The 24394-nt window shown below is 42.6% G+C and overlaps 1 protein-coding gene across 9 annotated transcripts in view; it reads right to left on the bottom strand.

The window, feature by feature from the left end:
• INPP4B (inositol polyphosphate-4-phosphatase type II B) overlaps window positions 1–24394 on the bottom strand; it is a 700458-nt gene that overhangs the window by 224657 nt on the left and 451407 nt on the right. For all 9 annotated transcript variants that reach the window (XM_044300592.1, XM_044300585.1, XM_044300600.1 and 6 more), the window contains one exon: window positions 13609–13681. In XM_044300592.1, coding sequence (XP_044156527.1) covers window positions 13609–13681 — 73 coding nt within the window. The remainder of the gene's footprint in view (window positions 1–13608; window positions 13682–24394) is intronic.

Below are 24394 nucleotides of genomic sequence, written 5' to 3'. Positions count from 1 at the left end.
ATAAATATTAACAACTTTCAGCCTCCAGCTGCGGCAATGTGTTGTACTTCAGGCCTACCTTTACTCACATAAATGTGATAAATTTAGTCCAGCGTTGTATAATGAAAGCAGTGATAAAGCCAGCGCACCATAACTCTGCTGGATTTATAACATAAAATATAATAAATGCCATGATTACGGTGTGTTTATGCCAGATATGTGGGCTCAACGACCTTCACATAAAAGCCTTTATTTAAGTAACCATTTCAAAACTTCCAGGAAGCACTACATGAACTTCTTTATTCCTCATAAAACCCCTGAGTTATGACATCTGCATTTACTTTTAAATCGTTTACAGTGAAGAGCCCCAGGAAAAATAATAGTCACAACTCATTTCTATTTTTACACATAAAACATAGCATGAACAGAATATATAATGGGTGCACAGACAGGCTCAAACATTTAATTTCCAAAAGCATTTGAGGCAGGCTATGCAAATGAATAATGTTCTGCCATCTTCTATTACCTGAATGCCTGGAGGTAAGGTCATTCATCACTGCAAAACATGAGCTTCTGTTACAAACCCCTCACTTCGTTAAAGCTGTCTGTCACGAACCAGCAGGTGTGAACCCACTGTGCCCCGTGTCCTACCTCCTCTAAGGGCATTGTCTAAGTGAACTCCTCGATCTTTACAGTACCCATGATGGTGGGGATAGAATTTCCCGAGGGGAACACCAGATTGGCACACGAGGCAGCTGGTCCAGGCAGACCAGGAGGTACCAGAGAAAGGTACTAGAGGTGTAGGACCGAATGATGAGGCAGAGGCGTAGTCAGACAGGCAAAAGGTGAGAGCAGGCGGCACAGGTACAGGTCAGGCAATCCGGGTCGGCAACAGGAGAGTCCAGAAATACAAGTACGAGTCAGGAACACAGGAAAACAAGCGGTAATCAGGAACCTTAGCAGGACACAAGGACCTTGACACTGAGGCATCTGGGAAGTGGACTGAGCAACTTACAAATGTGCAGGATGGCTAGGATTGGTCAGCGAGGTCACATGACCTAACCCATAAAGCCCAGGAATTTACACGCACCGGCTATTAAGGCAGTGCTGCAGGAAACAAGCAGCAAGCATTCTGTGGCCAAGGCGGAGAGGAGACTGTGAAGCGGATCCCAGAACAACAGTACCCACACAGATAGAGCCCAGGACTGCAGCGATGAATGGGAAGCACTGGCCGCAGAACACAGTGCCTGGGACCACGGTGGTAAGCAGGGGAACAGCGGTGCACAACAGCTGCTGTTACACTGTCCAACTTACATGGTAAAGGGCTAATTCACACATAACCCTTTACTGAAGAACTCCACACAGTTCACATCTAAAACCAAAATTCAATTGAGCAAATGTCTTATATTAGTCTTCATAATACACATAAGTAGATCAATACACAAGTGAGAAACTTTTTTGACAGGACCAGACTTGACCACTAGAGTAGCAGAGAATCCTCAGGAGGATCCAAGCTCTGAAACAGTGATGGTCCACAGAAAGTCGAGCAGTAGACCTTCCCATTTGGAGAGGACTTGTGAGTCAATCCCTTGGTCTATCTATTAAGTTTTAATGCACAAATGACCTTCTAGACCTTATCAATGATATATCCAGCATTGATAATAGAGATGAGTGAAGTTATGAAATATATTTTGGCTGCTTCGACAAATTTCACAAAAAAAATTGATTTGTGATGAATTTCTATGTAGTGGGCGCAATGACTGCGATTGACGATGACGCCGCCTCCCATGATTGAACCCCTCAGAATCCGCGCGAAATCGCTGATCGTGGCATCTGAGTCTACAATTGAGGACTATCGGGGGTAAATCAGGGTTAAAAAAAAAAATACTCACCTTACGTCACGGCCATCTTGATTTAAGACACTGCGTGAAATCTCGCACTGGCCAGGCGTGGTGACAACATCACTGATGACATTACTGGCCGCATCTGGCTGGCGTGCTGAAGTCATACGCAACCCTGCGCAATATTTTAAGGGGTTTCTGCAATCAAGATGGGCGCAACGGTTGTTTTTTAACAAAAATGTTTTTGTTTTTAAACAAAATTTCAAGAAAAATGGATTCATTAGCTTTGCGGCAAAACAAATTTTTCCAGAAATTCAGATCAAAGTCAATTACTAATTGATAATGCTATTTAAAATGCTATTAAAAAACAACATGCATATGCTCTGTATAGACTAAAGGTGGTCTGGTAATTTTCTCGGGTGGATCGAAAGACACTAGCTACAAACACAGCATTTATTCTGCTAGAGTTTTCACCCCATATAATGTCATTTGACATTTAATTTCTCTTAAATGTTTACATATCATTGCATTTCTCTTTAGTCTATTGCGATAACTCCAACAACTCAATGGACTGACAATGTTGCTTAAGTGACTGGGATGCAGCATGACAGCTTCTCTTACGATAGAAGTGGTAACAGCTTTGAAGCCCAGAATTTATACTACTTCAGGCGACAGGTCTGGCAGTGTTGTTTAGCCAGTAATTCGCCTTAAAGAGGTTGTGCCATAAACTACTTTTCACTCTAAAGTTTATTTTCATCAATTACTGTAGCTCCCATTCCTCCTTGGACAATTTTTATTTTCAAATTTACCTCATTTGCAGTTTTCTCTTATCCCCCATGATTAAAAACAACTTTCTGATTTGTCATATGTCTGCTGTCTTAGGGCAGTAAGAGGTGTCCTGACATTAGCAGATCAAGTGACACTAACCACGTCTCTTGTTCATACCAATGACGCTTTCTACGTCCCACATAACAAGGCAGCAACGCAGGATGTAACCAACTGCAACCGAAGATCGAAACTGATTTGCCACAGGGCACAGTGGCAGGATAATAACTTTTGAAAAAGAAAGTTTTAATAAATGGTAGTTGTAACGGATCTCCTAGCACCCCGACCGGGTACCTCGTTGATGGATGCTCCCAGTGCTTCCCGAGGACTCCAAGCACTCCGCTCTACACCAAAACCACCACAGGGGCCAGGAACAGGAACAGCTCTTACAAGAGCTAGAATTAATAGCCAGGGGAGTATACATGTATAGCAATCCCCACACACATGAGACAAGGCTCTATGTTGAATGTAAAACAGCAACTCTTTAATGGGTTATTTTTCAGCCTTTTATGCAGGTCTTCTAGCAAGGGACACTCCCCTTGAGGCCCTTGTAGAAGACTGTGACAGTTTATATTTTAGCCAATCACCTGCATTTACAGTATTGAAACCTTCCCAGCAATTGTACACAAAACCCCCTTCCCTCTGTCTGTAACGCAATCAACAAAATACAATGAGCATTGTCTTTGACGCAATTAACTAGCACACTGCCATTGTCTGAAATGCAATCAACAAAATACAATTACCAAGCATAATGGGCTACTTTAATCACTCACAGACAGAACACACACATTTTTCCCAACACACAGAAAACACCTCAAAACCCCACACAGCCCCATAATGTATAAATCCATGGATAGCTCTTTTCTGGGTGAACAACATATCCAAAAATCACCCAGATCCGGGCAGGGGTTCCCGAATTCCATGGAAGTCACATTTGAAGACACGGTCTGTCTGCTCCTTCAAAGTTAGTATGGGCCATAATCCTGGGGCAAGAGGCTGGTAGCCAGGCCCCTCCAAAACCCAGTGGCGAGGTTGGTTTCGCCACACATCTCCCCCTCCCAGGGAAGACTAACCAGATACCTGACCTCACGCCGGTCGGTACCTGAGTTAGTCTGGCAGTCCACCCACAACCAAATACTGGACCTGTTGAATTTTGGGGCCTGGCTCTGTTCTGTATGTCCCCAGCTGTTGAGTGGGCATCTGCTACTCCTTGCTTCATTGGTGTTCTCTAGCTTGGAGCTGTAGGTACTTGGTGGGCAGAGGCCGACTGCGCTCTGCCCACATGCCAGCTCTTCCGCTGGGGCAGCCAGTGGGGAGTCAGCCTCTGGACAAGAGGATAGGGGAGGGCAGAGGCCGACTGCGCTCTGCCCAGATGCCAGCTCTTCCGCTGGGGTAGCCTGTGGGAAGTCCGGCTCTGGAGAAGAGGATAGGGGAGGGCAGAGGCCAACTGCGCTCTTCCCAGATGCCAGCCTTTCCGCTGGGGTAGCCTGTGAGGAGTCAGCCTCTGGACAAGAGGATAGGGGAGGGCAGAGGCCAACTGCGCTCTGCCCAGATGCCAGCTCTTCCGCTGGGATGGGGTCAGGGAATCCTGCCCCCAAGACCTTGTTGCGGATCAGCTGTGGAGAGGAGGGATTGCTTACCTCCTGGCATTCCTGCGGAGTTGGTGGGGGATCCGTACCGGCTGTCCAGCATCCCGGTAGGCCTGGTGCAGAGACTGCGGTCCCATCTGCCCCATCGGAGTTAGGGGTGCCGTCCCCCTGTGGTTGGGGAGAGAGACCGATTGTCTCCTCTACCTTCAAGGTACACTGCCGCTGGGGAATGGAGACGATGCTCTCCTCTCCCTGCAAAACATACTGCCGCTGGGGAGCAGGACCAACTGCCCCTACTCCCTGAAACTCTGGCTGCCGTTGGGGATATGGGCCGACTGCCCAGCATCCCTGTAGGGCCGGTGGAGAGATCTCGATCCCATCTCCACCTGCCATATGGGTTTCCCCCCAGGACCAGTCTATGAAGTCCCCTACCTCTGTAGCTGGTACTAAAGCAGGGGATACTTCAGTCGGGTTTTCCCAGCTGTAGGGTTGTAGGTCTGGGACGGCCACCCAGCTCTCTGGCAGTGTTTCTTGGGACCGAATTGAGCTGAAGAAGTATTGGTAGTCCTGCTCCCACTCCTTTGTCACTAGAGATGCCAGGTCTTGTCTCACCTCTCTCGCTGTAGCCCAATCATGCATAGCATCTCCGAAATCCGGTTCTGCGAAGGCCTCAAAACAGGCCAGGGCCATCATTATCCTCACCCTCGGGTCTGTCGTGCTCAGCCATCCAGGGGGAGTGCCGAATCACATACCACCAGAGTGCCTGGTAGGCGTTGTCTAGCCAAAGCTCTTTCCATCCCAGGCTCTCCAGTTCTGTCACCCACTCATCCAGGGGCTGCTCTCCCAAGAGACCCATCCGCATCGCCACACGCTCCTGTAGCCTCTGCTCATAACTGGGGAGGCTCTCACCTCGCCGCCGCTGGGCATTTTCCAGGGCATCATACCAGATTTCCTTTCTGTCTGCATCCCTGTAGTCCACAGCTGCCTCCTCCTCCTCGTCATAGAACGCTGTCCGAAGACTAGTTGATTCCATCCTGCTGTATGGCGCTGTACGGATACTAGCGTTGCCCTCAATTTTGTAAATCCACGAACGTTGTCTCCGAGCGGCTTCTCCTCTTACTAGGACGCCATCTCACTGCTTGCCACCAATGTAATGCAATCAACAAAATACAATGAGCATTGTCTTTGACGCAATTAACTAACATACTGGCATTGTCTGAGACGCAATTAACTAACACACTGGCATTGTCTGAGACGCAATCAACAAAATACAATTACCAAACGTAATAGGCTAACTTAATCACTCACAGACAGAAAACACACATTTTTCCCAACACACAGAAAAACACCTCAAAACCCCACAAATCCCCATAATGTATACATCCATGGATAGCTCTGATCTGGATTAACAACATATCCAAAAATCACCCAGATCCGGACAAGGGTTCCCGAATTCCATGGAAGTCATATTTGGCCGGCCGCAAGCATGGCTTTCCTGCCCAAAACAGTTCCACAGATTTAAGCTGTGCGGCCGGTCTGTTTTCTCCTTTAAAGTTAGTATGGGCCATAATCCTGGGGCAAGAGGCTGGTAGCCAGGCCCCTCCAAAACCCAGTGGCGAGGTTGGTTTTGCCACAGTGGTATTTGGGGAAAGTGATATAACAGCAATATCTGTTGAGTGGGATACATTTATATTAATGGCATAACCCCTTTAATATTTCCTGTTAGTGAAAATCTCTTCAGGATTGACGAATATACCTTGAGTATTAGGAAATCTGATCGTTGGATGTCAAGGAGATGTCAGAATTGAGTATTTGAATAGTGTTCTATGTCATTCCTTGTTGGTTTGACAAAATAAGCTGTAAAGGATGAAGAGTATGTATATACCTGCCCCTGCCTCAATTTTCCTCCATATTAATGTTGCGACTATCGTGTTCTCCAGGGGCGTAGCTAAAGGCTAATGGGCCCTGGTGCAAGAGTTCAGCTTGGGCCCGCTACCTTGTGGCAAGGGACAGGGAAACACATAGCTTTTGTGCCACCTGAGGCAAAAATTGAAACAGCATCCCCCTCAATCCAAATTCTTGACCTAAGCCCTTCCTTTCAGCCAGAGGTGTAACTTTACCAGCATGTACTTTCTATAATACCAGTGTCCTCTTATATGGCACAAGGGTCTTTGGGCCCCCTCAGGCTCCTGGGCCCGGTAGTGACTGCTACCTCTGTACCCCTATAGCTACGCCCCTGGTGTTCTCTGATCATGACCCATTTCACTTTTCAAGAACATGGTCCACATTCCTGGTGGAATAAAAATAAAATTCACTCAATACTTCTTTTTTTTTCTTTTTACGATCAAAACATTAAGATTTTTCTGCAGTAACCTGTATGTTTGGGATGCGTATACTGTATGTAGCTCATGAAAATCAAAGAGATTTCCCTCACTAGCCCTGTAGTACAACTACTGCCTAATTACATGAAGTTTATTAAATATCTTCTCAGCAGTAATGATGAGAGTGGTGAGGTCTCCAGCAGGCACATTTACTGTTTAAAAACAATTTGGTGACATAATCAGTCTAAGGGCTTATGCACATGACCGTATGTATTCTGCAGACCACAAAACATCCGCAAGGATTCGCAAAACGGACATATGGAACTGGAATGCACACGGAGTAACTTCAATTTTTTTGCGGACACATTGAAATAAATGGTTCCACATAAAGTCCACAAAAAAAAAACTAATGGAAACGGAAAGAAAATACGTTCATGTGCATGAGCCCTATGATTTCTCAAAACACTGTTCCCTAATTATAGCAAGATTTAGATCAGTGGAATTTCTGGTCAATGGCATTACAATGTCTAAGTGCTGTACCTCCACCTGCATAAACACATCAGAGGAGTTACTGGCCTCCTATATATAGATAGATTAACTTTTTGTGTCTAATTCTGAACATAATGTAGATCGTATTATTTACTCCAGTACTCTGAGCATTTTAATTTCTGTGTTCTTCTGAACTTACGTACTACTTGTGCCCTTGACCCTGGGCTTTCTTAGGATGCTTCCGCTCACTTGTTCAGTAGTAATTCTAACCTGGTCATTTCTTATTTATTATCTTGTAAATGTCTCTGATTCTTTTTAGATTCACTTTATAATGATGGCGAACCTTTTAGGAGACTGAGTGCCCAAACTGCAACCAAATACCCACTTATTTATCGTAAAGTGCCAACATGGCAATTTAACCGGAATACCAATATAGTATATTTTTCATGTACTTTATCGTTTTGCTATAATAGCCTGCCTACATTTAATGCGCTGCCTGTGCCGTTCATAGTGCGTCCTGGGGCTGATGAATGACAGGAAAAGTCTAAAGCATATTGGTACATCATAGACATTTTCCAGGGTGCGAGTGCCGCCTCTGGCACCTGTGCCATAGGTTTGCCATCACTGCTTTATAATATAGACCCAATCAATTTACAACACCCCCATTTTCCACATTTAATACTTTACTGGGCAAAACCTTAAACCCTTTTGCATAGCTCTCAGTGTTACAGAAGCAGATGAGGATCCTCTTTGCCACTGAATTGAGTTGACGTGGAGCTACTCAGGGCATTATCCTGGCAGCTCCCTGGTCTTTACCCTTTAACCCCTATACAAGGCTTTAGACTCAGCTGCAGGGGAACCCCCAGCAGTTGTCTCAGTTCAGAGGCTGCTGACCCATGGGGGCCAAGAGGCATCGGTGTGGAGCATCAAGATGACAGGCAAAACTGTAGCCAGGAAACAAGCCAAGTCACGGTAAGCAGCATATAAGCAATTCAGTAAATAGTCCAAAGGACAGGCTGGGCAGCCCAGGGTCAGAATGTGGGGGGGGGGGGGGGGGGGGAGTCAGGTCAGTCATTGATGGGTTAGATCTGACAACAGGTAGAGGTTGGTACATGGACAGGCAAACATGACAATAACACCTGTTTTCAAGAAACTAGCTAATAGAACTTAGAGTATTACTCAGACACCTTCACACAGGGGAATGTGGCAATTATATCCAAAGGCGACTAGCCATTAACTGGAAAAGATTAAAGGGGTTCTGCACCTTCATTTAACTGATGATCTATCCTCTGGATAGATCATCAGCTTCTGATCGGCGGGGGTCTGACACCCGGGACCCCCGCCGATCAGCTGTTTGAGAAGGCAGCGGCGCTCCAGCAGCGCCGCTGCCTTCTCACTATTTACCGCCGGGCCGCCCGCCCACTGACGTCACGACTTGTATCAACTAGAGTGGGCGCGGCTAAGCTCTGTTCACTTGAATGGAGCTTAGCCGCGCCCACTCTAGTTGATACAAGTCGTGACGTCAGTGGGCGGGCGGCCCAGCGGTAAACAGTGAGAACGCCGCGGCGCTGCTGGATCAGAGGATAGATCATCAGTTAAATGAAGGTGCAGAACCCCTTTAAGTAAGCAAGAGGAAGCGCATGCCTTTTGGGTATCAGGAGGTGCAGCAGTAGCTGGACACTGGCATGAGGGGAACCAGAACAGTGCAACTGTGATGGCCACAGTGTGAGGAAGAAGGAACACAGGTTATAATTACTAGAGATGGGTCATTGATCCAGGGAGTTATTCTGATTGCCTGATTGGAGTCGGGAAGGAATTTTTTCCCCCTAAAGTGAAGAAAATTGGCTTCTGCCTCAAAGTTTTTTTTTGCCTTCCTTTGGATCAACTTGAAAGGATAACAGACTGAACTGGATGGACAGATGTCTTGTTTCAGCCTTGTAAATTATGTTACTTTGTTACTATGTTACAATGGCGACTACAAATCACCAGAGGAAATAAAGAAGGTGGTGGGAACAGAGCACTGGTATAACAACCAGGTGAAAACTTAGCAACTGAGGTCCTACTGATGACATTCTATTGACCTCAATACAATGACGACTTGAAGCTTATGAATGACAATATGGTATCTAACAATAGTTACATAGATGTGAAACTATCACTAGTATAAATGAGCTTCATTTTCTATTAATATCATTAGCATTTTTCTGCACAGCTTGTCCTGACTATCCTTCATTTTGTCCAAATATGTTGGTGACCATATTGGATAATCATCCCACACGTACTGTAAAACTAGTAAAGTTGCTAGATACTGACTTTAATTGAATTAGACAAGACGTTAATGGCAACACTTCAACATATTTCCATGGTATATTCTCTCATATATGATTACGGAAATGTCTAATTGGAAAGATGTTACTTTCAACTTTTATCATAACTCCTCTAGATGTAAACCATGGTTTTATTCTTTAAACACTGTGGGAGATTTTTCAGTGTTTTCTGGTACTGACAATGATCAAAAGCTCATGCACCATTTTTACATTTAACAAATGCATCAGAAAAAGTCAGAGCCTCAGAATTGTGTCACCATTCAATCATTTATAGACATTTCCATTAACTTTCTTTGTGAAGAGGCATAAAACAATGTCAAGTCTGACCTGATGATGTTGTAGTCTATGCCTGTTAATAAATCTTTCCCATTGAGTTTAAATGATCAGTAAAGTTGAGTTCACCTCTCCGTTTCATTTTCTGTTCTTCTGATTCATCAGAAGAAAAGAAAAAAAAAATGGATTCTGTAAAAAAACAAAAACAAAAAAAAACAACCTGATTCTGTTGCACACTTGACATCCATTTGAGTCATTTCCAACTGAGATCCGTTTTTTAGAAGGAAATAAAAGTCCTGCATGCAGTACAGCAGGTACGGTACCGTTGAATAGTTGTGATCTGCCACTAAGGGCGGTTGTGCAAGTAGGCAGAGCCAGAGGTGCGGGTGGAATTTAGGGTTCACTTTCCCCCCCCTGGGACAGATGGATCTTGTCTTATCTATACATAGAGGTGATATCATTACAGGCAGGATTAGAATAACATAAGCAGATAACTGCAGTAAAGTGATCTGTACAATCCAGGAGCGGCACCAATTATTAGGCTTAGTGGCCTATGCAAAAACTGCAAGATTTTATGTTTTTTGCTAAATATAGTGACATGGAAAATTAAAAATAACATCAAAACTTCTTTTAAAATATGTTAAACATAAAAACTTGATTTTAACAATACTTTTTTTTTTTTTGATGACCTCACTTTTAGATAACATTCCTCAATATGTGGAACATAAAGGGAAACATATTTCATTCATAGTAATGGTTCCTTTTATAGAACTACAGCTCTACTTGTTCAGGATACCATGCACACATCCTCTGGATTTGTTTTTAGAATGAGAGTCCTTGAAAAATTAATCCCTCTAATGTTAAGTATATAAAGCTGTTTCAAGACTAGTTTACAAATGAGTATATAATTAGCATATAGTCTTGCTTTCCTTTTATAAATTAGTTCAGGGGTAAGGTTTGGGATTTTGTGCTTCCTATTATTTTCCCTTCATGGCTCAAACAATATTTGTTATCTGATGGTTTATTATTGTATTATATAAATCATCTTTGTACATTTTAATACTGCAGATCTAATCCACTTAATCTTGAATTATTTGCAGTTGTGTGTAAATATGCATAAGTAAGTATAATTAATCACTGTAACAATACACAGCACTGAAAAGATGGGAAAATAGAACAAAATAATATATCCTGTGTAAGTGAATTATTTAAAACACCATAAAAGAACAAACAAATACAGATTGTACTGCAGTTCTGCAGCCCCCCGCTACCAATAAAGTGATTCTCTCCATTCCAATAGCCATTTTCCAATGTTGAAAAAAGCAATAGAAGCACTGGTAGCTTTGCTTGTCTAGATAGAGCGCTATATCCTCCTACTTTCTGGAAACTTCCTGTATGACAATGTGCCATCACTAGAGAGGACACATGGATCCATTGATCTCCCCATTCATCGCTTCATTGTTCTGCTAGATCTATTTCAAGCTGGGAGATCATTGGGTGTGTCCTTTCTACTGTAGTTCTTTTCCTGTAACTGCCACAGCTTCGAACAGAAGATATGGCTGATGACAGTTGAAGATTTAAACTGAGCATGTGCGACCACCTCAGTGAGATGCACAAGAAATAAGGATAAGAACAAACAGCAGGTGGAGGTACAGTTTATTGAATAGCTCACCGGCTATACTAAAAATTTTATTATATGCAACTACAAAAGTATTCAGATCCAGGTGCTAGGTTGAAAAATGTATAATCATTTTGGTGGCACAACCTCTTTAAAACCATAGCTTAGAATTATTCCATAACACGACTTTACAGATGAAGCCTTCCTGCCCTCTTCTCTCCCAGACCCCCTTTTTTGTCTTACTAAATGCAGGTTTTTATGTCCATGTGAAGCTGAAACAACCTATTCTCAAAATAAAGCTGCCCTGTCAATCAGCTGTGATCGTCAAGGGAAACTATAAGAGACCAATCGTCAAATGAATTGTGACCATGTCAATTAGCTGTGATTACAAAGGGACACTGCAAGAGACCACTCATCAAATGAATGGTGACCACGTATTACATGGTTGCTCCGAGTCTGCCAGAGTGCAAAATTCTCTTTCAAGTACGGTAGGAGTCCTGAGCAGAAGACACTCTATAATATATCCAAATGACCTAATACAGCACATGGGATGAAGTGCTCTTGCAGGCATCTGAATCTTAATCCATCCTATACAAGTGTCTGCTAGGAAGCCATGATGGAACTGTTCTGTGATGGTCTTTTAGCTTTAGGAATATTAGCTGTTGCTTTGCAAGGGAACATACATATAGACCCCATCTGTTTAGATCTACCACAAATATTTAGCTTTTCATTGCGGCATGCAAATCTATTAAATTGTAACTACTTCATTCTACATGGCGTATTATCAGTCACAAGCAGGGACATCTTTATACTCTGTTTATATACACAGCTGCGCTCTCGAGGCAACTGCCAGGACAAGAGATAACTCTGATCTCAGCAGCTTAATGACTTAGATGCCATGTTCAATAGTGACCACGGAACCTATGCTGTTAGATAGAGGATAGGGCTTCCTCTGTTAGCCCATAACCCTGCCAATAGATTGTCATGGCAATCAGAGGCCTATTGAAGACTCACATGTCTGCCATCTTAGTATACCTACTAGACAAGGCCTAACAGGATGCCTGTGAGTCTTCAATAGGCCTCTGATTGCCAGGACAACCCATTGGCAAGGTCATGAGCTAACAGAGGGAGCCCCATCCTTTATCTAACAGCATAGATTCTGTGGTCACTATTGAACATGGCATCTAATGAGTTAAACTGCTGAGATCAGAGTTATCTCTTATCCTGGCAGTTGCATCAAGAACTCAGCTGTATATAGCAACCATAAGATCTTTGCTTGATAGGCATAATATACGGCTATACAGACACATCATCATAGATGACAAAGATGCTGTGCATGTCAGGCCGTCCGCTGTGCTATTATCCAGCACTCTTATGATCATCTGAGTGCGGGACAATAGTCCTGCAGGCGGCCTGACGTCCACAGCATCATTGTAATCTATGATGCTGTGTGCTCCCGTTTGCACTATCAATGCCGCTCCGGGACATATCTCGGAGGGCATACGGTCGTGTGCAAGAGGCCTAAAGGTATCATGTTATTTAACCCACATGCAGTAGTGAACGCTGTAAGGAAAGAAATTCAATAAAAAGCAATGCCAGAATTGATCTTCTTTTTGTTCATAACACATCCAAAAAATGAAAAGTAAAAAACTGGTACATACCCCAAAATGGCTTCATCAACGTAAAAAAAAAAAAAAAAAAAATATGGCGCTCAGAATATTGTCACTCAAAACCAAATTTTTTAAATAAGGGTTTTTATTGGGCAAAAGTAGTAAAGCATTTAAAAAAAAGTAAAAATGTGGTATTGTACTAATTGTCCTGACTCACAGAATAATGTATTTACATCACACAGTGAACATTGTAAAACAAAACCCCAAAAAATTGTACCATCAAAAGTTATGACTCTTGAAACCCAGTGATAAAATACACAAAAAAAAAATTGCCTCAAAGCATTTTCGGCCTGAAGGCCAAAAATAACTGGGCCATGAAGAGGTTACAATGAATACCAAATAATTGATGTTTGCACTTCACCCTTGAAACAACAGATGAGACGCTTTACAAAGTTTTGTAATGTGTAATGATAGTGACCTCTTGATCCTCTTGGATAAATAGAGGGTAATGTATCAACAGTCAGGTTGGCACTGGCGGCAGTCCCAGGTTGCTACTATGAAAAGTATAGGCAGAAGACAGTTTAGAACTTAAGTCTTTTCATGACATGCTAAGTTCACGTGAGAACCATGCTTAGCGTGAGAAAGAGGATTCTATGGCACGTAAGCTTAGGGCAGAACGCGGGTTCGCAGTCTTAGTGCAACGTAAGAGCATAAATCATAGACCACCATATCTTACCTGCAGTTAGTAAGGGCAGATTGTCAATTCCACTGAACATTTCAGGTGAAGAACACTCACAGACTAAGGCGCACTGCATAAAGATATAAAGATAGTTAGGAAATATACTGAATATAACGTAGCATATTTATTTATACTATTCTCATGATAAGCATACCCTCAAATGATATCATTAATATTACAGCTGATCATATATTTCCACTGCAGTGGCCACAAAGGAAGTATGTCAGGAGCTCTCCGGGCAGAGTGGTGCTGGGAGGGTCGTCATGCTGATCTGGCAAGTCCCATTAGGTCGACCTGTCAGTGTTCTGATCTGCTCAATCCTTGAGCGAGGAGGGGGATTTAAGACTGTTCTGGTGATCTGACTTCTGGCTTGTTTTGTGGATCATCCTTGTGGCTGCTGTCCCTGCTTATATCTACTCTCCTGGTAATTGACTCTGGCTTGTGATTGTAAGGGGCCCTGTTCTAGCCATAAGTGTGGGGCACACACCTATCGGACATTGGTTGCATATCCTAGTCATATGCCACCAAAGTGCGGATGGGCCAACCCCTTTAAAGCTTTTATCCTTCTCATTATTAGTGTTGAACGAATCGAGCTTTGGATCATGGATCTGAAGTCAATTCATTCTAACACTTCGTTTTAATGCTGTCCGGAGACCTGTCTCTGTACAGAATTAGGGCTCATGCATATGACCGTATGTATTTTGCGGTCCTTAAAAACGGATCCGCAAAAAATACAGATGACGTATGTGTGCATTCTGTATTTTGTGGAATGGAACAGCTGGGCCCTAAAAGAACAGTCCTATCCTTGTCCCTAACATGGGCAATAATAGGACATGTCCTACTGTTTTTTTTTTGCGGAACAGACATAGGGAAATGGAATGCACACCAAGTAACTTCCGTTTTTTTGTGGACCTATTGAAATAAATGTTGTGCATACGGTCCGCCCAAAAAAAAAAAAAAAGGAACTGACATGGAAAGAAAATACATTTGTGTGCAATTCGGAATCCAAAGTCGGGTTTGGTACTGGCTACTATATGGTAGAACTGAATACCGAATTCATTCACCGAAGTCTTGCGTGACTTCGGGTCAAACATATTTTGACCCAGAGGCAATACATTTATTGCTGTACGGAGACCGGTCTCCAGTCAGCATTAAAACGAAGTGTTAGAACGAATCAACCTCGAATCTATGATCTGAAGCTCAATTCGCTCAACACTACTCATGAGGTTGACCCTGTCTGCCTTCCTGTGAATCCAAATGTGTTTAAGAAAAAGAAAAAGCTAGATATGTTCCCTGCCACCATACGGCAAGCAGGTGTAACAAAATTCGAGCTTTCATTACTGCTCCTGCCACTTCCTAATCGTTATGCAAATTGACCTAGCTGATGAGGATATTTTTTTAAAGTACATACCAATGAAGAACATTTTACCTATTGATAAAAACACAGCTGGTGTGCAATTTTAGATTAGATTCCGCTTCCGCTCTTATACTTACAAAAAATATCATCACGACTAAACAATGTATATCAAGGCAAAGGCAAGCGTGACTGGTTGCTATGGAAAGGCACAAGTAATAGCGAAAATGAGTGAAATGCAAGGTTAGTTTCACGCTGATGGTATATAGTGTGGGTCCTGCGAACTAGTAATGGCACAAATGAGATTCACTTGGGGAGGAAGCAGGCAATAAAGAAATGTACTGTAATTCTTCAATCTAAACATTGTCCTAGACACTGGGCTGGGATCAGACACCGAGGTCTGGCAAATATAGTTTTAGGGAGCGTCACACATAGTTTTTTTGTTTAATGCTGGTCTGCACTTGTGGTATTTTTGGTGCTTTTTTGCTGTAAACCAGCCAACACCAGATGTTAGCGGAAAGTCCATGGGAAATATGAAACATAGGACACACAAGAATTTCATGCTACTGATATTTTGGTTAATTAGGTGGCATTTTGGGTCCCAGTTGTTTTTTGAAAAATATGGTAGTGAGCCAAATTAGGGTGACTGGTAGGTAGAAATACCCTCCAGGTCTCGCCTATTTGAAATATACCCTTTTGGGCGCCAATAGTGGTTGATCGTTACTGGTTGGTATTTGGGCTTTGTATTGATAAAATGAGCAAGTTTTAGGATGTAGGGGTGTGTATAGAGGTCTCAATCTGTGAGATAAAAGCACATATATATATATATATATATATATATACGCACATAAAAACGCACGTAAAAACATGCACAAAAGATCAAAAAATTGTACACATATAAAAAGTCTAAAACATTTTCTACATGGGTAGTTTTTGAAAAACACACAATTTTAGCATTTTGACAACTCCTTCTCTATAGGGAAAAATGCTAGAAAAAAAAGTGACTCACAAAGTCATTTAGAAAGAAAATGCAGCTTTAAAAGCCATAAAAACCATGGAATAAATCTACAAGTGGTTTCTAAGGCTTTTTTTGTTGTTCAAAAACACCAGTGCAAATTCATGTGTATAGGGATCCTAACGGAACCTCACACATATGCTGTAAAAAATCTGCTGAGATATTAGGACAAGCTGCACTTTTTAGTGTAGATTTCATGCCACTTCGAACAGTAATAAGCAGGTAGTCCTCATGCACACGACTGTATTTTTGGTCCGCATACGATCCGTATTTTTTGAGGACTGGATGCAGATGCATTCATTTCAATAGGGGCGTAAAAAATGTGGGCGGCAAACCATCCATTTGTTTGTTCGGCTGACCCGCTAAAAAGATAGAACATGTCCCCTACATAGGGCGGGGCGTGTGCAACGATAAAATGCGGAACACACATAGCCAGTATGGGTGTTTGGCGGATCTGCGATTTGTGGACAGCCAAATGGGCATGGTCGCGTGCATGGTGTTGTGGTGCACCTTGGATTGGCCATTGTGGTGCACCTTGGATTGGCCGTGTACCAGGTAGACATTGCTATACATTTCAGATATAAATATAATGTATGCTAATTTTCTGGTGCAAATTATAATAAATGTATCCTGATGCCTTGGCCCAGCCACTCGCCATCCACTCCCTGTGCCACCACTTTTATGAAAAGTGCCAAGTGCGGTGCAACCTCCCCCAAAATCATAAATTTTTGTGCAACTGGGGCTTGCATACAAAAGTTGCAACATTATTATGGTAATAATTATCCACATAGTTTTTTGTTAGTGTTTTTACTATTTTTACTGTTTATGTTGCTGCCTTTTTGTAAGTTTTTTTGTTGTGTACTTTTTTTTTACTTTTTAATGTGCCCAGATGTTACTTTAAAGTCTATAACACGTTATGAAACAAATTTTTCATGGTGTTTTTTGCTTTGTGTTTGTACATAGTTGGCATTTTCTTGACAAAGTGCAGAATGCTCTAGTTATTCCCTTTTTTGGGCATTTTTTTGCTTAGGCATCTCTAATGGGAGAGAAACCTAAGGAAAAAATGTTTAAAATATTACAATAAAGAAAGTTGTTAATGAGATAAAAAATGAGTAATAATAGTAATTTAAGTAATACTAGTGGTGGAGGAAAAAAATAATACAAGAAAATAATTATATATAAATAGTGCGCATAAGCAGGAATAGCATTACATTAATCACACAGAAGTAATTGCTACTTATTGTGGAATAGAAAGAGATATGCAGGGATAGGGGTAGATGCTACAGCCTCAGATCGATCTATCTATCTATCTATCTATCTATCTATCTATCTCATCCCTATCTTCTTTCTATCTATCTATCTATCTCATCCCTATCTTCTATCTATCTATCTATCTATCTATCTCATCCCTATCTTCTTTCTATCTATCTATCTATCTATCTATCTATCTATCTATCTCATCCCTATCTTCTTTCTATCTATCTATCTATCTATCTAATCCCTATCTTCTTTCTATCTATCTATCTATCTCATCCCTATCTTCTATCTATCTATCTATCTATCTATCTATCTATCTATCTATCTATCTAATCCCTATCTTCTTTCTATCTATCTATCTATCTATCTCATCCCTATCTTCTATCTATCTATCTATCTATCTATCTATCTATCTATCTATCTAATATCAAATCAAATAAGCTTTATTGGCCGGACTAAATACATTTTAGCATTGCCAAAGCAAGTGGGAAATAATTGGGTAGGGTTGGGGGGTGGGGACAGGTCCAGGGTGGGGATAAAGGAGTCCATGGTATATCAGGCTCCTCTCAGTCTATGGCAGGCAGTAATATATTGTGCTGCTGTGGACGCTGTGTTCTCCTCTTCCCCCAGCAGTATGGAGAGTGTCTCTTTCTCCTCCATGGAGATGAAATCTGGGCAGAGATCAGACAGTCTCCTGAAGCGTGTCTCCCTCACTGCTGAGTATTTGGGGCACCGCAGCAGGAAATGAGCCTCATCCTCCACGGCCTCCTGGTCGCACTGCTGGCACAGTCTGCTCACAATATCTATCTAATATCTATCCATCTAATTAATATCTATCTAATTAATATCTATCTATTATCTATATCTATCTATCAGAGCGGTAACACACTTTGCATTACACCAAAACACATTGTATCCATAGATAGTTCTACCTAAAAACATATACATCGCTTCTCTAATAGCTGTGTTCTGTATTACAACCTACCTAGAAGCATCTATTTTTGCACCTTGCATAATGAGTGAATATGAGATTTTTTAGATATTGCACATTGTTGTTATTTTAATTGTATCTTGTATATTTTAATTATATATTTTTGTTTTCATCTTTTCTGAAATAGAAACGAAGACTGGATAATCTCAGCCAGCTTGTCCATGGACTCCAGCTGCAGGATACACACATGCTCATGTTTTTTAGGGATATTAGTGTAGACATGGCGAGTAAAAAGTTCCATACCAGACACTAACAATAAAATGCTTATTTTGACCCCCTTAACTACAGTTTCTATATATCCTGAAACATATAAGATTCTGTTGGCACCTGTGCTTCGCTTTCTTTACATTGCAGCAGGGTTGAGTGCAATACTGACTGGTATCGCTGCTGCTGCCATGTAAAGAACGACTGTCGGGGAACAACAGCAGACTCGATGTTGAAGCCACAGGGATTTAACATTTGATTAACTCTTGAACAGCACAGCTTCTCATTCAGAGCTGCCAGGAGAGGCTGAGCACACTGTTTGCAGTGCAAATATCATGTAATGGTACATCCGCAGTGCAAACTTAAAAAACACTAATGCACATTTTGGATATGGTATGTCCTGCTAGACACTATAGATGGCATGGAACACACCAGTTCCCTAAGCCATCTAGTTTAAATATCCTTATATTTATGACTGAACTAAATTTTACATATTTCACCGAATTTGGAGTGCTGCAGTTTTTCTATCTATCTAGTCCTATGTATGCATTAATCTATCCATATATTGTATCAATGTATCCATCCGTTCATCCTATCTCCTTCTCTCTCTATCCATCTATCCATATCTATTCTATCGATCTATCTGCAAACTTTAAAAGAAAAAAAATCACAGACAAGAGGTTTTTTTTTTCTGCCACACACTATGAACGGCAGAGAAAATCCTCTGTTTTTGCACCATATGAAAGATTACAGATGGGTGGTGATAACAATGCTGCATGGCAGACCCCATTATTGCTACTACTGGGTGCAATCTCCACCTCCAGTTCACAAAATGCAGTTCAGCAGTTCTCACAATGCTGGAAGGAGCAACCCTATCACCTCCTGTACTCACTCCTGAAGAGGGAGGTGCAGGGGTGGATTGGCTATACACCATACAGGGAAATTTCCTGGTGGGCCAGTGCCCAAGGTCCATCCAAGGCTGCAGGCAAGGTACATAATGATCTGATACTCAACGGCCACAAGTGTCCTCCTGAAATCAACTGTATTAACGTCCTCATGACGGTGATACAGTTGAATACTGTGGTTGAGGTGGCAGTATGTTTTGCTGCACTGTGGTATTTGGTTCTGCTGGGGCGGTATTTTGTGCTGCACTATGGTATTGCAGGCCTACTTCTGTTGTCCCTGCCTTCTTGTTTTGTCCAGTCTTCTATCAATTTGGACCCACCTACAACATGGGCCACTTTAAGTTCCCAATCTGCCCCTGGGGAGGTGAGTAGAGCCCAACAACCAGACCACAGGGGTGAAGGGCACACCTGATTAAAGGGACTACACAAAATAACAGAAGTAGATCATCAATGGTTTTATGCTACAATATTTACAATTTTAGGCTTTTTAAAGTGGCAAGAAAAGGGGCATGTTTTAGCATAGAGTGTGCTGCCTCCCATGGACTGTCAAATTTTGTATAATTTACGGCGGAAACCAGCATAAATTGTAGATGAAATCTATAACCAAATCCTATTTGGTGTGGATTTCAGTTTCTGGAGCATGGAAAGCTAGGAGATGTACCAAATTTACTAAGATGCCTGAGCCTCTTAATAGGTTTGGTTCATCTTCAGTGCACTTTTTCTTTAAACAGGTATACAAAACGCCAATCTTAGTAATTCTCCCCTTAAGTGTTAAAGAGCAGTCACAAGTAATGAGGGAGAAGCACAGTGATGGTGACAGGGGGACGCAGATAGAGGACAACTAAACGGCATCACAGAAAAACTGTACCAGGCAATGGGCAGACGGGGGTGAGCCAGGAAGGGCAGCAAAGGGAAAGGGCCAGACAGAGAGCAGAGGAGGGTGTTGAGAGTGCAGGGCTCTAATGCCTAGAGAGAGGAACAGTTAGCGCGCGTGGGAAGGGGGGTGTATGTGTGTCTCTAAAGAGATATATGTGTTTTACATGGGCTGAGGCTTGTGTCTCTCCGGGGATCGATCTGCCAGTTTACACCATCACTTTGCCTCTTCATTTGTGACTACTTTATAGTCAGGAATGCTCTTTATCCATGTCTGTCAGACCCTAGCATATCGTCCATACTCTCTGATACTACTTCCTTAAAATCGGATTATTTACAATATAATTGTTTCATGTTTTATCAAAGCTTGATGAAAATACAATGATTTTTGTCTTTATTTTTCTACTACGCAGATAATAGATGGCCATAGGTGCCACTGCTGGTGCAGTTTTCATACATACTGTAGTTTAGTCTGACACTCAAAATCATATAAAGAAAATAGAAGTTGTCGTATTTATGTCTTAGATTAATGTGTAAATGCAGTTTAAACATGGAACCATATAAAATAGTATATCAGGGAGGCACATAAATAGAATATTCTTAAAATGTGTTTAATGTGGCAAGGATTAGACTGGCAAGCGCCCGACTGTATAGGGAGGGTGCTCAGGGACTGATGGTCCTCCCCCCTCCCCCCTTTTCCCCTTAGGGGCGTTTAGGGAGTCTGGCCCCATCTCGGTAATGATTAAGTATGTTGCAGATTAGGGTCATTAAGGGTTAATTCACTGGGGATTCTTCTTAGACAGGATGGGGGCGGTGCAGTAAATCCTGAAGGTCACATATACCTTCTCTCTGTTCTGGTCACTTCCCTTTTGCTAGCGGAAGCAGATTGGGAGGCGGGTCGAGGTGCACGGTTCTGATCAGTTATGGATACTTGGTTATTCTGTTTTGTTTTTTCTATTCTTAAAAGCCCCCGCTGGGAGTCCAGCGGTTTTGGATATTGCTCCGATGATTATGGCTTTTGAGAGCTGCAAATTCTGGTCAAGTTTATGAAGTCACAGCTGGCGGCATTTGGATACAGCGGAGATATGGTGGTAGCAGATGGCGTAACTGCCCGCTGGGAGTCCAGCGGTTGGCAGACTGCTTTGATGATTACAGTTTAACTTGCCCGCTGGGAGTCCAGCCTTTGACATACCGCTCCGATATTATGGTTTATTAAGGTTTGCCGCTTTAATAAAGAAGCTGTGGCCGATCACCACCCAGCAATAAAATGATACAGTTGTCGGTGTCTTTTGTTATGGGTCAAGGTTGGGTAAAGGGGCCAAGGGTGAGTTAAAGGTGGTACCCCTTCCCCTGTTTCCCTGGATACCAGCAGTCCTGGCAGGTGCTGGATCATATATTATGGATTATTGGACGGTCAAAGAAAAGTATTTAACTCACTTAGACATGGTTAGCAGCCGGTGTTTATGAGGAAACACATCCACACGTGACTGACATGCTGCGGATTGGCCACTGTGGATTTTCATGCAGCAAATCCGCAGCCTTCTATAGTACCAGGAAAGTGGATGAGATTTCAAGAAATTTCATACACACACTGTGTACAAAAAATGCAATATAATTAAAAGGGTTATGCAGGTAGTATATATTGATAAACTATCCTCAGAATAGGTGATTCATATCAGATCGGCATGGGACCAACCCCTCGCACTCCTGCCGATCAGCTGTAAGAGGAGACGGCACTCCATGCTTCATGTTCATTACACTGCCCCCCTTAATCTCAGAAGTGCAGAGTAACTACAAGTACTCACTTGAATGGAGCGAGTACTTGTAATTATACTACGCAACCGCTACAGGGGAGACAACGCACAGTGTAATGAAGAGGAAGCAGCGCTCATAATGGAGCCCCGCCTCCTCTTCAAACAGCTGATCGTGGGGGTGCCAGATGTCGGACCCCCACCGATCAGCTATTAATGAGGACAGAGTAACCAATATATACTCCCTGCACAAACCCCTTTACCCCACTGTGCAGCATGTCAGTTAATACTGTAGTTTTCCTCTGCAGATTTCACCCTTTGCAGTGAGGACGGTGAAGTCCACAGCCATTTCTGAGGCAAAAAACGCACATAATACAGCTGCAGCAAAAAGCCGAATTTTCAAACACATCTGGACGTACCCTCAGAAAGAACTGTACATGGTGGCAGATTTCGTTACAACAAATCCATGTCAAGTCCACAGCAAAATCCTGATGCATAACTCCCCTCCTCTATATTGGGAAAGATGAAATCTGCACTGAAAATCCTGCACCGCATATCCGTTTCCATGCAGAAAATCCCTGCCATGTGTAGATGAGATGTGTAAAATCTCATCTATAAAGTTGGTACTTTAATACATTCTGGTTTTCCCATGGAAAATCTGCAGCATTTTCGCTACCACTCCACTCCATAGAAGTCTGCAAGTGCCATGTCACCTTCATAGTTTACATAGGCGTAGAGGACGGGTCATCGGTACAGAGGGCCTGATTCTGCAGCTGGTCCCATATAAGTGTATAACCTTTTTATAAACAATTAAGGGAATGTGACATGCTGAATATGAGTGATTCATGGAACTTACTCCAAACATAAGTTCCTGGGACCTAAAGCTATTGGTCTAAAGTTGATCAAAATTGATGATTTCAACCAAAAAATACTTTCATCAGTTGAAATTGAACAAAGAATGATCGATTTAGATGACAGACCATTATTGTCTAAAAATAAGTAGGCAATATTTAATGTTTTCACCCAACAGTCGAAATGCCTTTCATTCAAAGAAGGATTGTTCATGAATAGAGTTGAGCGAACACCTGGATGTTCGGGTTCGAGAAGTTCGGCCAAACATCCCGGAAATGTTCGGGTTCGGGATCCGAACCCGATCCGAACTTCGTCCCGAACCCGAACCCCATTGAAGTCAATGGGGACCCGAACTTTTCGGCACTAAAAAGGCTGTAAAACAGCCCAGGAAAGAGCTAGAGGGCTGCAAAAGGCAGCAACATGTAGGTAAATCCCCTGCAAACAAATGTGGATAGGGAAATGAATTAAAATAAAAATTAAATAAATAAAAATTAACCAAAATCAATTGGAGAGAGGTTCCATAGCAGAGAATCTGGCTTCCCGTCACCCACCACTGGAACAGTCCATTCTCAGATATTTAGGCCCCGGCACCCAGGCAGAGGAGAGAGGTCCCGTAACAGAGAATCTGTCTTCATGTCAGCAGAGAATTAGTCTGCATGTCATAGCAGAGAATGAGGCTTCACGTCAGCCACCACTGCAACAGTCCATTGGCATATATTTAGGCCCAGCACACACACAGGCAGAGGAGAGAGGTCCCGTAACAGAGAATCTGGCTTCATGTCAGCAGAGAATCAGTCTGCATGTCATAGCAGAGAATCAGGCTTCACGTCAGCCACCACTGCAACAGTCCATTGTCATAAATTTAGGCCCAGCACCCAGGCAGAGGAGAGAGGTCCCGTAACAGAGAATCTGGCTTCATGTCAGCAGAGAATCAGTCTTCATATCATAGCAGAGAATCAGGCTTCACGTCACCCACCACTGTAAGAGTCAATTTTCATAAATTTAGGCCCAGAACCCAGGCAGAGGAGAAAGGTCCCGTAACAGACAATCTGGCTTCATGTCAGCAGAGAATCAGTCTTCATATCATAGCAGAGAATCAGGCTTCACGTCACCCACCACTGTAAGAGTCAATTTTCATAAATTTAGGCCCAGAACCCAGGCAGAGGAGAAAGGTCCCGTAACAGACAATCTGGCTTCATGTCAGCAGAGAATCAGTCTTCATATCATAGCAGAGAATCAGGCTTCACGTCACCCACCACTGTAAGAGTCAATTTTCATAAATTTAGGCCCAGAACCCAGGCAGAGGAGAAAGGTCCCGTAACAGACAATCTGGCTTCATGTCAGCAGAGAATCAGTCTTCATATCATAGCAGAGAATCAGGCTTCACGTCACCCACCACTGTAAGAGTCAATTTTCATAAATTTAGGCCCAGAACCCAGGCAGAGGAGAAAGGTCCCGTAACAGACAATCTGGCTTCATGTCAGCAGAGAATCAGTCTTCATATCATAGCAGAGAATCAGGCTTCACGTCACCCACCACTGTAAGAGTCAATTTTCATAAATTTAGGCCCAGAACCCAGGT

This window comes from Bufo gargarizans, chromosome 1 (assembly GCF_014858855.1).
Source record: "Bufo gargarizans isolate SCDJY-AF-19 chromosome 1, ASM1485885v1, whole genome shotgun sequence".
Lineage (NCBI taxonomy): Eukaryota > Metazoa > Chordata > Amphibia > Anura > Bufonidae > Bufo > Bufo gargarizans.
This window is presented reverse-complemented; position numbering and strand designations above follow the sequence as displayed.